The sequence below is a fragment of the Martes martes genome, assembly GCF_963455335.1.
Source record: "Martes martes genome assembly, chromosome: 1".
Classification (NCBI taxonomy): Eukaryota; Metazoa; Chordata; class Mammalia; order Carnivora; family Mustelidae; genus Martes; species Martes martes.
Genome location: NC_137888.1, coordinates 201222884 through 201236167, shown reverse-complemented (window position 1 = coordinate 201236167; position 13284 = coordinate 201222884). Strand labels below are relative to the sequence as shown.

At 53.9% G+C, this 13284-nt stretch overlaps 1 protein-coding gene across 2 annotated transcripts in view; it reads right to left on the bottom strand.

The window, feature by feature from the left end:
• FYCO1 (FYVE and coiled-coil domain autophagy adaptor 1) overlaps nt 1-13284 on the bottom strand; it is a 71592-nt gene that overhangs the window by 53229 nt on the left and 5079 nt on the right. The window contains exons 1-4 of one of the 2 annotated variants that reach the window (XM_080827458.1): nt 8407-8474; nt 7704-7840; nt 4321-4427; nt 2616-2741 (exon numbers count right to left, since the gene is read on the bottom strand). In XM_080827458.1, coding sequence (XP_080683584.1) covers nt 2616-2741; nt 4321-4427; nt 7704-7758 — 288 coding nt within the window. In that variant the 5' untranslated portion in view covers nt 7759-7840; nt 8407-8474. Of the gene's footprint in view, nt 1-2615; nt 2742-4320; nt 4428-7703; nt 7841-8406; nt 8475-13284 lie in introns of those variants that run through there. The other variant, XM_080827459.1, reaches the window with a different exon arrangement.

The window sequence follows — 13284 nt, the reverse complement described above, 5'->3', positions numbered from 1 at the left end:
GCTCAGAGCTGTAGGCCTCCTTACTGCTGACTCAAGGAAATGATACCGCAGTATGAAGTCACTTTAAAAAAATAAAAAGGTGTGAAATGTCATGAGTTAAGAGAGAGGCTGTAAGCCGGGTATCCATGTGTGCCCTGTGAGTCTGGGGCATGGTCAGGATACCTAGGAGTGGAAGTGGATGGGTTGGTGGCGGTCTGACACACAGGCCTTAGAAACACCATCATGGCATGTCTGCAGAGAGCTGGTCAGGACACACGTCCTTGGAAGAATCATGAGGACAGCCCACATCCAAATACTTTTTCCACTAATGATCAAGAGCGAACGGAGTGTTCAGTGGTGATGTCCAGCAAACTCAGGGCAGCGCAGAACAGCTGGGCAAGGCGCTGTGGGGCCAAGTGTGTTGGTCAGATGGACACATCCACACACAGGCCCTGCAAAATTCAATAAGACCCTCACACGACAGCCCATGTCCATGAGCTCCCAAGGGATGGGCTTGTCCTTAACAGCAAAACGGCCACTGTAACAGCATTTAGAACATGAAGACTTTCGGTGCCAAACAATTTGGGCCGTGTTTTTAATCAGCCCTATGAGGCAAACTGATCTGACATGTGTACATATAAATGGAGCTGTTCATTATAAGAGGTATCTTGAAACATCCTTGGGGGGAGGGGATCAATAGTTCCTTTGTACTGCAGGTGAAAATACTGCCCAGCTTTTTATTTTTTGCTGTTCTGACATCACGGCTCCAGGTTCATGACCTAATTCATTAAATCTTTAGTATCTGGCCCAAACTCATCTGCACGATACCCAGAAGCTACCCAACAGCCTCGAAGGGCAGGAAGTCTGCAGGGGGCACAGGAGCGGATTCTGCTCTCAGTCAGATCACTGCGCAAAGAGCCGGACATCAAGCCGCACCCTGGTCCAGACCTTGGGTCCATCTGGAGGAAATTCGCACAGTTCAGGCTGGGCTTTTTTTGAACCTTCAGAAGTAGCTGATTATAGCCTTAGGCTATTTTAGCCCAAAGGGCTGCCTCCCACCCCATGAGGGCGTGAGGGGTCCAGCAAGGCTTCTCATCCGTTCACTTTTCCCTTTTGGCTTGGCGGCCTGGACAACGCTTGGTTACTACAGTAGGCCTGAGTACCCAGAAGCCCTGGCGCCCAGGGCCCTTCCAAGTCATTGCACTCAAGAGAGCCCCCGAGAGCAGAGCCTTCCAGGGGGACAAGACAACTGGGGCCTATGGGAAGCAGAGCCCACGCAGCCACCAGGAACCAGGGCCGTCTGGGCAAGCAGTGAGTGCTTTTTGCTTCGAGAAGTCAGTTTCCCTGGCCTCGGATTGTCTAAAGGTCTGTGCATTATGCGAAAAGGAGATTTACACATTTTGTAACCCTGGGCCCTGAGGACTAAGCTAAACTTATTCCAGACTTCAGTCGTCTGAAGCCATAAAGCCTTTGTTGCTCTGAGGAGTGGAAGACAGGACAGTGACATTAAGAATTTCTTCCAGACTTCCGGAGAGGAGATGACACCCCTCTCCAGATGGGTGATGCATGACAACGCTCTACGTCAGGGACCCCATGGTCCCACGAGGCAAGTTCTCACAAGACCGTGGTACTGCACAGACATTAAAGAAATCCAAGGAACTAACTCCTCACAGCCGAGGTCTTTCCTCCTTTTCTCAGATGCCAGAGGGTGGGAAATGCTCGGCCCTCACTGTCAGCATACTTAAGGCTGTCATGCTCTATAAGAAGAAACCCGGCTGACTCCAGCTGGCAGGGAGCGAGAAGGGATCTCAGAGCACCTGACTCGGCAGCCTTCGTGGGAGGCTGGCCAAGGAGCACGGCTGCGGGCTTTAAAGTGACTCCAAACATACTGACAAGATGCTAAAAAGAAAGACGAAATGTAGAAACCCTTTAGTCCTCCTGCCTGAAATCTAGGGGTTTTCTTACTCCTGAGGGTGCACAGTTTTTCCCTCCCAGAGGGACGAGGCTGAAGGGGTGGGGGAAGGGAGGGAGACAGGGAGGAGGAAAGAGGGAAAGAGAGAGGGCAAGAGAGGGAAGGAAGGGGGGAGAAAGGGAGGGAGAGAAAGGAGAGCACGGAGAATGTGTTGTTCTGGAGTTTTCTGAAACAGCAAAGCACTGGCTGTCTGCTCTCAGAGCTCAATGTGGGGAGCTGCTTAGCGTAACCAGTCCCTTGATGGCGCACATTGCTCTCTTCATTATAAACACAAGTTTCCTGCACAAATTATAGGGAAAGCACCCAGTAAACTCTAAGCACTTTATCTAAGGAACAAATTTTCTTGAAAAGGCAGAGGTGTCCCGTGCTGTAGGCCCCCGATGGGCCCCACGAACGGCCTCAACGTGAGCAGTCCGCTCTGAGACGGCGCATGCTCGTGACCTGAAGCACAGTCAGGACTGAGCCATCCGTTGCTTGGCGAGTGCTCACTGGGGTGGCTTCCCTGAGCGAGCACTGGGCACTGAGTGCGCCCGGATTTTCTTACTTCCTCACCAGCCGTCCGCTCCCCACCCTCCTCCTCAAGGAGCGGGCTGCAGCACGGGTCGGGCAAGAGATGCTTAAGGCAGAGAGAGGAAGATGCGAGGAACTTGGCCACTCTGCTCACCTCCGGAATCGACTTGACGAATCGGATCCCGTCATTGGCTCCTTTCACCTTGGCCAGGCAGGCGCAGAAATAATCCCAGTAGTCCTTCCTGTTGCCCAGAAGGGTGGCCTTCTCCTTCTGATCGAACTGTGGAGACCGGGGGACAGAGAGAGGAAGGCCGCCCCTGCAGCTAATCATCCTACCGTTTAAGTGATCAGTAACAGCAACAGCTTCTTAGTCGCCCTGTCCTGGCCGAGGTCCTTTCCTGGCGCCATTTTTATTGGCTGGCAAATAAGGGTGGGTGTTTCAAACCCCAATTTACAGATGAGGAGACTGAGGCTGGGAAAGGTTAAGCAGCCGGCCCAGGGTCACACAGCTAATGGGATGCAGGAGTAATAGCCCCTCAGGAAAGACTATCTCTTGAAAGGACCTCAGTGCACAGAAACGGGTAGAAGACCACCAGAGGTGTTGTTCACACAGGATGAGGACATTTGAGAGAAAAGTCTTGAAGGACAACATGAAGACTGTCAACTTTATCTCAAATCAGGGAAATGAGTTTGAGACATCTTACCCTGGCTACTTAAGTCTCAACACTATAATATACCCAAATACGTAATAAATTCCAATTAATGCCAGCTATGAGTTGTTTCAAATCCAAAACCAAAACGGGCCGACTGAAAACCGAAAAGGTTCATAAATCATGTCCCCGTGTAAGACAGAAGCAGCTGGAAAGGGAAGGGGGAGTCCCTCAACACGTCAGGGCTTCGCCTCCAGCAGGTGCTCATTCTCTAGCCGGGCTTTGCTGGGCTGTGACTGGAGTGTGCTGGGATGCACACGTCGGTGTTCAAAAGGATAAAGGTGTGTCTTTCTACAACGTAACATCTTACAGTGTTTGTTTCTGGTTATGGAAGTTAAGATACATACTTTGTTAGAAAATCCGGACAAAACTAGAAAAGAAAAAAAATTATAATGTGAACAGCCCCTTCCTAAGATAACTTCTGTTAATGTTTCGTTCCATTTCCTTCCTGCCTCCTGTGATTACCTGTATTTTTCCACATCTGCAGAGCTCTCTCTAGATTCGTGCATCTTCAAGCAAGCATACGTCAGCATTACAGGGCAAGCGTGTTCAGACAAAACTTCCTGGGCTAACCTCAGAGATTCTGATTCAGCAGGTCAGGGTGGGCACTGAGAAGACATTTCTCACCCGCGCCCAGGGGATGCTGATGCTGCTGGTCTGTGGACCCCAGCACTCTGAGCAGCAAGGCTCTAAAATGGGAGCTTCTGGATAACCTTCAGAGGGTCCACACACTCCTAGAGAGCGGGCGACGGGGTGTGTACACACACACACACACACACACACACAGGCATGTCTGTTTCGGGAGAGATCCCACAGCTTTCCCCAGACTCTCAAAGGGGGAGGCGACTGCCCCAAAGCTACGATCTCTGCTAGCCCATGACCTTGTGACCTGCCTTAAGATGATCTAAATCTGTAAAGAACATTCTTGATGCCCACAGCCATGCTAAGGGGCAACATTCCGATTCTCCAAAGGATCGCACTCGGGAGGCTCGAGCTCCAAGGGACCCGGGGCTGCTCCGACCTTCAGTCTAACCAGGAGGGCTTCCTGGCTTCCCGGAGCTGTCTGAACCACATCCTGACGCTCATGAGTCACTCGAGAGGGAACCAAGAGAACAGAGCAGAAATCAACATGGTACAGGAGTTACTTACTTGCAGGAGATACTCAAGTTTATAAGAAAACTTGTGCAGGCTGGTGCTGTCATCTGTAATGGGCTCCCCTGCTTCCTTAAACTCTTTGCTTAGCTCCGTCACCGCATCTTTAAGACAACAAACAGGAACACGTAACTGGCTTCAGAGGGAGAAGCAGAATAACCCTGGGATGCACGGGGAGCAAGCGGTCAGTGACGGCAGGGCACCTGGGAAGCAGAAAGTGGGATGTGACCCTAGAAGGAGGGAAGGCTGAGCCTGAAGGTGCTCAGGTGTGCTGAGAGCTCACAGGTATTCTCCCGCGGCCCCCTGATCCGGCACATCTCTCGGTCCTCCCTGCAGGCCCACTGCGCAGGCCGTGTAATATGCATGCAGCCTTTGGTCAAGGAAGGTTCGCCATGTGCACGAACCACTCAGCAGGCCCCTCACACTGATGTCCAGAGAGCTTTACCTTCCTTCTGGCCATGCGGCTTGTTGTTCTTCACTTTAACCCTCCTGCTCAGTACAGGCTACGTCCTGGCTTCAAGAAGACCAGAAGGTACAAATAAGAGGAACGAGAACAATCCCAAGAATGACAACAATGACACCTGCTCCTGTGAGCTGAGTGCCCATCAGGGGCCAGGCTTCTGCGGGTCTTTCTCCTTTAATACAGCACTGGTGAGGAAGGGCATCGTTGTAGTTCCACAAATCCAACACACAGCTGGTTTTAAGATAATCCCAGTTTCAGAGCTGTTAAAATGTGGGGAAGAAAGTACAACCGGAGGCTGGCGAAGGCTGATAACGTCATCCCGTTTGGCAGATAAGGAATTCCGGGAGAGGTCAGGGCACTTGGCCAAAGACCACGGGATGCAAAAGGCAGAGCTGAAATGAGAAGCCTGGTTCCTCCAGGGCTTTCTGACTCTGGAGCCCGCCTCTCCACTTCTAAGACAACCGACCTCCCTGTGCAGAATAGAGGTAAAACCACCTTGACTGTCACTCATAGCCTCTGCTGTGGCACAGAGGGATGGCGAGAAGCTGGGTTTGGTGTAGACACTGGGAAGAGCGCCCCCAGTTGAGATGGCTGGGGCACACTGCCCAAAACCATCCTGCTCTCTGACGGCTCGTAAGGAGAGAAGCACCCATCCTGCGCTCTAGAACCATGGCTGGAAAGCAGACCTGCCCAGCACTGACACTGAACCTGAACTGCTAAAATTCAATCGACACTGACCTCTCCGGCAGAGGTCAGCAAATGGCGAAGACAGGCTCTTGGGACGGATTCTTATACCAAGTGACTGCTGTCCAGTGGCACCCTCTAGAAGTGTTTGCTGCAACTGACATCGAGAGCTGGGGGGGAGGGGGGTGGTCAGGGACCAGGGACGATGCACAGCCTTCCTCCCCCACCCTCAGGTGGGGTTAACCCTCATAACCTGAACTGGGAACTCTTGAAATTTTGTAAGGAGCCTTGCGTATGAAATATCAAGTTTTCAGCTCTAATCTCTGCCAATCCAAATGCATTACTTATGAATAATCTGAGTTTTCTGTGAATTATACATTTGCGTCTGCCAACAATCTTGAGAAGCGGGTGTTACCAAGCTGATCTAGCATGTGAAGGAAGCAATGGGACCTTGGAGAGGTGATGGGACTTGTCCAACATCTTCTAGGGTTAAAAAGTAGAGCCAGGAGCTGACCCCAAGGTCGTCATCACTGCTGTCATCAGGAGGATGAGCGGGCTGCCCTGCAGAGGCTCGAAGGCTAAGCACTGCCCAAGGACACCTCAGTTAGGGATGCGCCATTCCCTTGCTCCATGCCAGAGATTTCTGGTGTGCCCATGAAGACAGTTACCAACAGATGTAAGGGAAGGGCCTTGAGAAAGTGGTGTATCAAAGCGCTCAGTGGGCTGGGTACTGGACACTGAGATGGCTTTGGGATGTCGGGGATGACCAGACCAGCCAGGACGTGGGGTAGAAAAGGGCACCTGAACAATGTCTTCCTTCCTGGATCAGGAGTGCGAGCAGGGGGTCCTCTCTTCCTCTCTCTTCCCTCCCAATAAAGCTCTGTGGGTCCCAAAGTCATCGTGGAGAATCAGAGACTGACAGGCAGGAAAGAGGGCTTACTCTGTGGAGAGATTTCTCAAGGCCAGAGGTGAACTCAGATTGGCAGACTGTCATTTCACTTTCTCGGCGCGCGCGCGTGTGTAGACTTAAGAAAAAAAACCCAGCTGATATTTTAGCTGGAACTAGGCTGGTGTGGTCTAAGAGTATAGACTCTGGCACCTGGTAGGTGTGTAAACCCAAGCTCTGCCTGACTGGGTGTGTGACCTTTGGCAAGTCACTTAATCTCTCTGTGCCTGTTTCTGCCTCTGCAGAACTGGGGTAATGGTTCCTACCTCGTGGACCAAATGTGAGGACCCCATGAGTCGTTATCCAGAAGGCATGTGTAGGATAGGGCCTGGTACCTGGGAAATGCCATGTGATTATCAGCAGGTCAAGGCCCCAGATGCTATATAAATGGGGAGCTAAGCCTGGGAATGATTTTCATCTTGGCGCCTTCTGACCTGCAGAAGGAGAAGCGTCCGGTGGCCCTGACTGTGACAGACCACACCTGAGCAGGTAGGAACCTGGACCTTCAGGCTGTCAGGAAAGTACGCTGTCACCGCTGGAACACGCGAGAGGCGGTCACCTTCACACCGTGTGGTAGCCAACGTGCTGGAGCTCCACAGAGGCCTACAGACCCGCCCTGGTGAGCTGTGGCGCAGGCTGGAAACTTGCCAGAATTCTGACCCCCGGGACATCACCTAGAAGGGTGACCTCGAACCCTGGACTCTCCTCCTGAGTCTCCTCTGCGTCCCGTGCGCCTCCCCTGCCCTGCCCTCCTCCAGCGAGATGAGAGTTCCGAGTGTCGGCGGGTTTGCTGAGCTCAGGGAAGTCCGGGAGGCAGCAGGCCCAGAATCACAGTGCGTCACAGGACAGGCTGTCCGCCTGCCAAGACTAGCGAGGACAGCAAAACAAGAAAGACGGGTGCTGGTCATTCTGCTCAAAGGAAGGAGAACACGCCTCCCCAGATGAGCCAACTCCATTATGGCCCGAGGGCTCAGGATTCAGCTGAAGATATAACAGGTGGCTTGAAAACACACATACGCACAAACACTGAAAGCAGATCCAGACCCCCAAAAGGGCACTGGATCTTGTTTAAAAACTGGTTTCGCAGCGCCCTGAGAGGAGGACCGGCCCAGCTCTCCCAGCCTGACCTGGGGTGGACACTCGAGCCCCAAATGCTTCCACGCGCTGTGTCCCGGGGGCTCCCATTACTTCCCGTGTGACAAGGATGAGAGACCGACAGGAGGAGCACAGCCCCAGCTCCCCCACACCCGAGCCCCGTGTGCCTCCCCTCCCCCCGAACCTCCGCACCTTGCAAATCGCGGATGATTCTCTGGAGCTGGCTCTCTGCCATGGGGGAAGCCATGGCGACGGGTGCAGGTCACCCTTCTCCCCCGTGCACCTCCCGCCTGGGTCCGCTCAGCAGAGGTCAGACTCCATGGTGGCACCTGCACGAGGGGAGAGGGAGACCGTGGAGGAGGCAGTCACAGACACAACACGACAACAGCAGGAAGGGGAGCGCCGCTCTGGGCACAAAGTCGCTCCATCTGGGCGTCCTCCCTCAACGGGCAGGGCTTGACCCTTCCGTGGGGGCCTTGCTGGGTGGGCACTCTCCGGCTGGCTTCTGACACGCTTCTATTCAGACACGATGACCTGGGTTGGGGCTTAAAAAGCAGCAAGTCCAACCAAACAGCATGACTCATTGCTTCTGAGCTTCTCTCCTCTCCCACCCTCTCAGGCAGGACGGCCTCACTCTCCTTCCACCTTTAGAAATGCCTCCCCCCACCCCCTACCACACACACACCAAGGCCAGAACCAGCCCAACCCACACACAGAGGGCCGCTGAGCCCACCATGCCGGCCACCACCAGATCCCTGTCTCCCCCACGCCCGGCCCCATGTCCTGCCCCAGCCTGTTTGCTCTGAGGAACAGTCAGTAACCTCTGGCCAGGTGGCGGGGGAGGGAGGAGGCTGAGGGCCCTTGGGGCTTCGGGATCAAGGAAAGCCGGCCTTGCCTGGTGGGGGAAGCAGATGCCCGGAGTCCAGCTCAGCCTGGCTGTGTAGACACTGCCCAGCTTGCACTGGGGACCTGCACAGCCCTCGGTCCAACAAGGGACATGGCTCTATTTTAAGCTTGGTTACAGTCCTCTTGCAGCTGGTGAGTCCTGAGTTACCGACCCTGCTCGGGCAGCTGCTAAAGTGATCTAAGGACACAGTAGTGGCTGCAGACCAATGGAGGTGATGAGACATGAGTGGCACTGGGGAGAAGTCTGGAGACACACTCGGACACCCCTGTGTCCCCCCTTTAGAACCTCCAGTTCTTTCCTTGGATGGCCAGTGCAAGGTTGTGCAATGCTTGCCGGTGACAGCCACTAGCTAGGCTAAGGGGGCCGCAGGGGGCAGCCACCACTAAATGAGGGCCTACTGTGTGCTGGGTGCTGGGCCCTGTTAGGTTCTTGCCACAAGTGATCATTTTACCCTCACAATCACCCTCGTGCAGTAGATAATGTGCAAAGGAGAACCTGGGGTTCGAGAAGTCCCGCGACTTGTCTAAGGCCACGGGCCAGGAAGTAGAATTGTGGTTTGAACCCTGGGCAGTCTGATTTAAACCCTGTGGATTTCTACCTGAGCCACTGTCACTACTGAAAATGACCAACTACTTCTTCCACTGGCTTCGGAACCACCCCCTCCAGCGTCTCCCAAATAATGTGCCGCCACCCTGAGTGTTTCTAACACATGCAGCCCTCACTTTCTCGCTGCCATATTATCTATCCTTCCTGCTTTAGGAGTCCAGGAGAGAAGACTCTGGGATAGAAATGGTCCCAGGTTTCAAGTTCCTCCAAATATTTACATAAGCATTCCAGCATGGGCCTGAAGCAAGAAGGGCCTGTCCACTGGGCGGATATGCCAAGACCTATTTTTAACTAACAAAGCCGCTCAGCCGTGATTCAGTGTGAACAAGGCCCAAAGGGAAGGCTTCTCTGGTGGAGGGGGAATGACACAGGCACACAACGACACCACACGCCCAGGAATTCCTGACACGGAGCCCCGAGAGATGCAGGGGATCCACCCAGAGCCCTCCAAACCCCACCTCGGAAAGGAGAGCACCCTGCCCAGCACAGACACCAAACTGAGGGTGGGAGTGGTTTTCGAGAAGCAGCCTGCCCGTTCCTGGGCGTCTCTCCAGGTCACCTGCTGAGCACAGAACCTAAGTGGGGACCAGCCAGGGCCTTACAGAGACATCCGCACGGGTTCTACAGAGTGCCCGCCCCCACCCCTCCCGGAGAGGTAGAGAGAGTGGAGGGTCCTCGCTGTCAATGCACAGTTGCCCCAGTTCCACACTCTGTCAAGCGCCAACTCAGGCTGGGGACACAGAGGCACACAAGGCACTGTCCAGCCCTGGAGGAGCCAAGCTGTGGCCAAGGAGAAAGAAAAACATCCAGGTATCTGGACATGGCAGGAGAGGTCCAAACAGAGACAGGAATAAAAAGTGATGGGTACTTGGCCTAGAAAAGGGCTGAGCCGAGGATCCATGCAAGAAATGCTTTCTGCAGAGTGAAAACAGCCAGCCTGAAAGGGTACAAACTTGCTGATTCCATCTGCAGACTACTCTTACAAAGGCAAGACCTGGGGGAGCGATCCCCTGGGTGGCTGGCTGCCAGGGCCGGGGTGGGGGGTGGGGGGGGCGGTGTGGACGCTAAGAGTCTCCAGAAACTGGGAAAGGCAGTTCTGTTCTGTGCCTTGCTTAGGGGCGGTGCTTACGTGACGGTATGTGTCTGACAAACATGGATCTGTCCAACCTCACAGATCATGAATGAGGCCTCAGCAAAAAAGGCAGCACCGTGATGAATTCGGAAAGACGCCATGGGACCTAAGGAAGGGAAAATCAAGGCTGCTTGGGGGATGGAGAAGGTGAGAGACGGTGGCAATGGAGCTATGCAGGCCTGCAGAGTGAGGGTGAAGTCTCAGAAGGGACCCCAGGAGGAAAGGGCACCGGGACGGGGTGGGGGGGTGGGGTAGAGCAAGCAGAGAGAAGCTTCTCTCTCCAGGTTCTCCCATTTAACTGTGGTCAGCAGAGGGCCTTGTTGTTTCTGGGAGAAATAAACTGAGAGGAAGGGGACCCACACCCCCCAAGTCCTCACAAGCTGCCCCCTAGGTCCGTGTGCACACTTCAGAGTTGGGGGAGACCCACACATGTGAAGAGGGCAGGGAGCGACACCAGCAACAGGTCCTGAGCCGCCTCACCCAGGCTCTGGCTGGGGCCCTGCACCAACGGTGGAAACCAGCCCTCTCTGAGGCCGGGCAGGGCGAAAACAAGGTCTGCAGACCAAAGCGGCATCCTGGCCTGATGGGCCTCAACAGGCAGAAACGGGCTCCTCGAGGCTTGCTGGCCTCTGGGGAGGCGGCTGTGTGTCCCCACGCTCCCGGGAGGCCTCCTCCCTCAGGCCTGACCCTCAGAGTCATAAGCTCTGCTTATGCCAAGTTCCCAGGTCACGGGGTGAGCTGGGCCCAGCTGCTGATGACGCAAGCTGGTTTTCCAAAAGGCCTGAGTCACCACCCAGGTAATGTGCCCCAGGAAGCTGGCTGCTGGGGCTGCCGGTCCCGGTGGGCTTCCCCACCGCGGCTGTGGGCCCCACCTCACAGGGCTTAGGGGAGGTAATCCAAGCTTCCTTGGAAGGTCATGGCTACCATCAGGATGCTACTTTCCTGGACGTGAAGGATGGCTCTTGGCATTTTGCACCCCTCCTCCTGGGTCTGAGGTTATTAGTAACCACTGAAAGGCACAGAACGAGGCACACCATGGTCACCGTCCTTGTGTCTCGAGATAAAACTTGTCCTTTGGGTGGGGGATGAGAGATTTTTTTAATCAACAATGCTCCTGACACCAACACTGTGGCTTTCTTCCACACAGATAACCAGTTTGGATACCAACTGGGTGTTCTTTAATTCAATTCCAAGCTGACACTACCTACCTGGAGTTTGGGCAGACCCCACAGGTCAAGGACTCTCTCCACGAGACTGTTCTAGCTTCAGGTGCTGGTCACAAGACCCAGGCTGCTTTTCCCTGTACTTCTGACCAACTGGCTATAAACTGGGGGTCCCCACGATCCCCTCTTCAGGTTCGATAATTTGCTAGAACAGCTCCCCAAACTTGGAAAAACACGACTATGACGAGTTTATTTTAAAGGATACAATTTGGGACCGGCCAAGGGAAAGAGATGCAGAGTTGCGGGGGGGGGGGGGCGCGTTGGTCTGAGGTGTGTGGAGTTTCCCTGCCTTCGGGGGTCCCCACCCTCCAGCACCTCAGCTGTTCGCTAACCCACAAGTCCTCAGAACCCCATCACTTGGGAGTTTTTGATGGAGGTTTCATTACAGGGGAAGGGCTGGATAATCACTGGCCGTTGGAGATTAATTCCATCCTCAGCCCCTCTCTGCTCCCAGAGGTCTGGGTGGGGCTAAAAGGGCCAAATCTCTAACCACGTGGTTGGTTCCTCTGGCAACCAGCCCCATCCCGAAGCTATCCAGGGGCCCACAGAGTTGCCATATTAGCATAAACTCAGGTGCGGTTAAAGGAGGGCACGTATTGCAGGAGCACTGGGTGTGGTGCAAAAACAATGAATACTGTTACTTTGAAAAGATATAAAATAATAATAAAAAAAAGAGGCTTGTTAGGAATAACAAAAGACCCTCCCATTACTCAGGAAATTCCTAGGGTTCCAGAAGCTCTGTAGTGGGAACCTGAGCCAAATACCAAATATCTATTTCTTATTGTATCACAGAGATCACAGACTTCAGGCCGGAAGCAGCCCCATCCAGACAATCCATTAGCAAACAGCTCTCTTAACTCAGGAGACACTTAGAGCTTCTGTCCACAGGGCCTTGGCCACAGCTGCTTCGGCACCAGGGGAATAACTCCAGGACTCCCACACCTCCCAAGACCCCCCAAAGCGCAAATCACCTCCACAAACCCAGGGTCCTTCCTGCAGGACCTGTCGAAACCTCCCTCGCCTGTCTCTGGCAAGCTCTTTCAAATACCAGAGAGATTCATTTTCTAAAAACTTGGGGAACAACTCAGAATTATGTTGCAGCTCATCCAGCATGTCTAAAAGCATCCCATATTCTGATAAAGCACAAAAGGGGCTAAACGCATTTTTAAAAACTCTTATTCGTTACCTGGGACTATCGCCTGAGTTCCTAGTCACAGCTTTAGTCTTAGTTTAGAGGCAAAGAACCTTCCCCAAATGCCAAATTCCTCCTACACCTGCCCAGAGGCCCTAACAATAGAGAGAGCAGTTCAGTCCCAAACTAAGATACAAAGACGCCAACTGACTCCTGTAAACTTATTTACACTCTGGCGCTAATGACTCCGATTTGTAATGTTGCCCAGAAATCGACTTGGCAGGAGCAGCATAGCATCTGACAAGTCCCATTAAGGGAAGAAGGCTCCGAAGGGGAGGAGGAGGCTTGGGGGGTGGAAGACAACCATGTCCTGTCTTCAGAATTTTCTGTACCTGCTCCTAACCTAACAGCTGAGAAGTCCCCCCATACCCCATACCCCCCACCCCCCCCCACGCCATACAGTCGAGCTCCTCCCTGACTCCCAGACAAGGGGAAGCAGACCAGCGACTTCCACCCAGACCAAGAAAGAATGCGAACAAGGACAGTTCCGATCAGCCCAGGGCAGAAAGCCTTTCTGGAAGAGTCCCTTGCCTTTGCCTGGTTCAGCACACCCAACAGCATCTATCCAGTTGTCATCTCCGGGGCGCGGGGTGCCCTTGGCTGGTACCTGCAGCTCCAAGGCCTGGCGGTTCTGCTGGCTCAGCCCTGGAGCGGTCGCCAGGCAGGCTGCCCTCAGCAGAGCCTCCAGACGATGCCCAGGAGAGTGCTCAGGA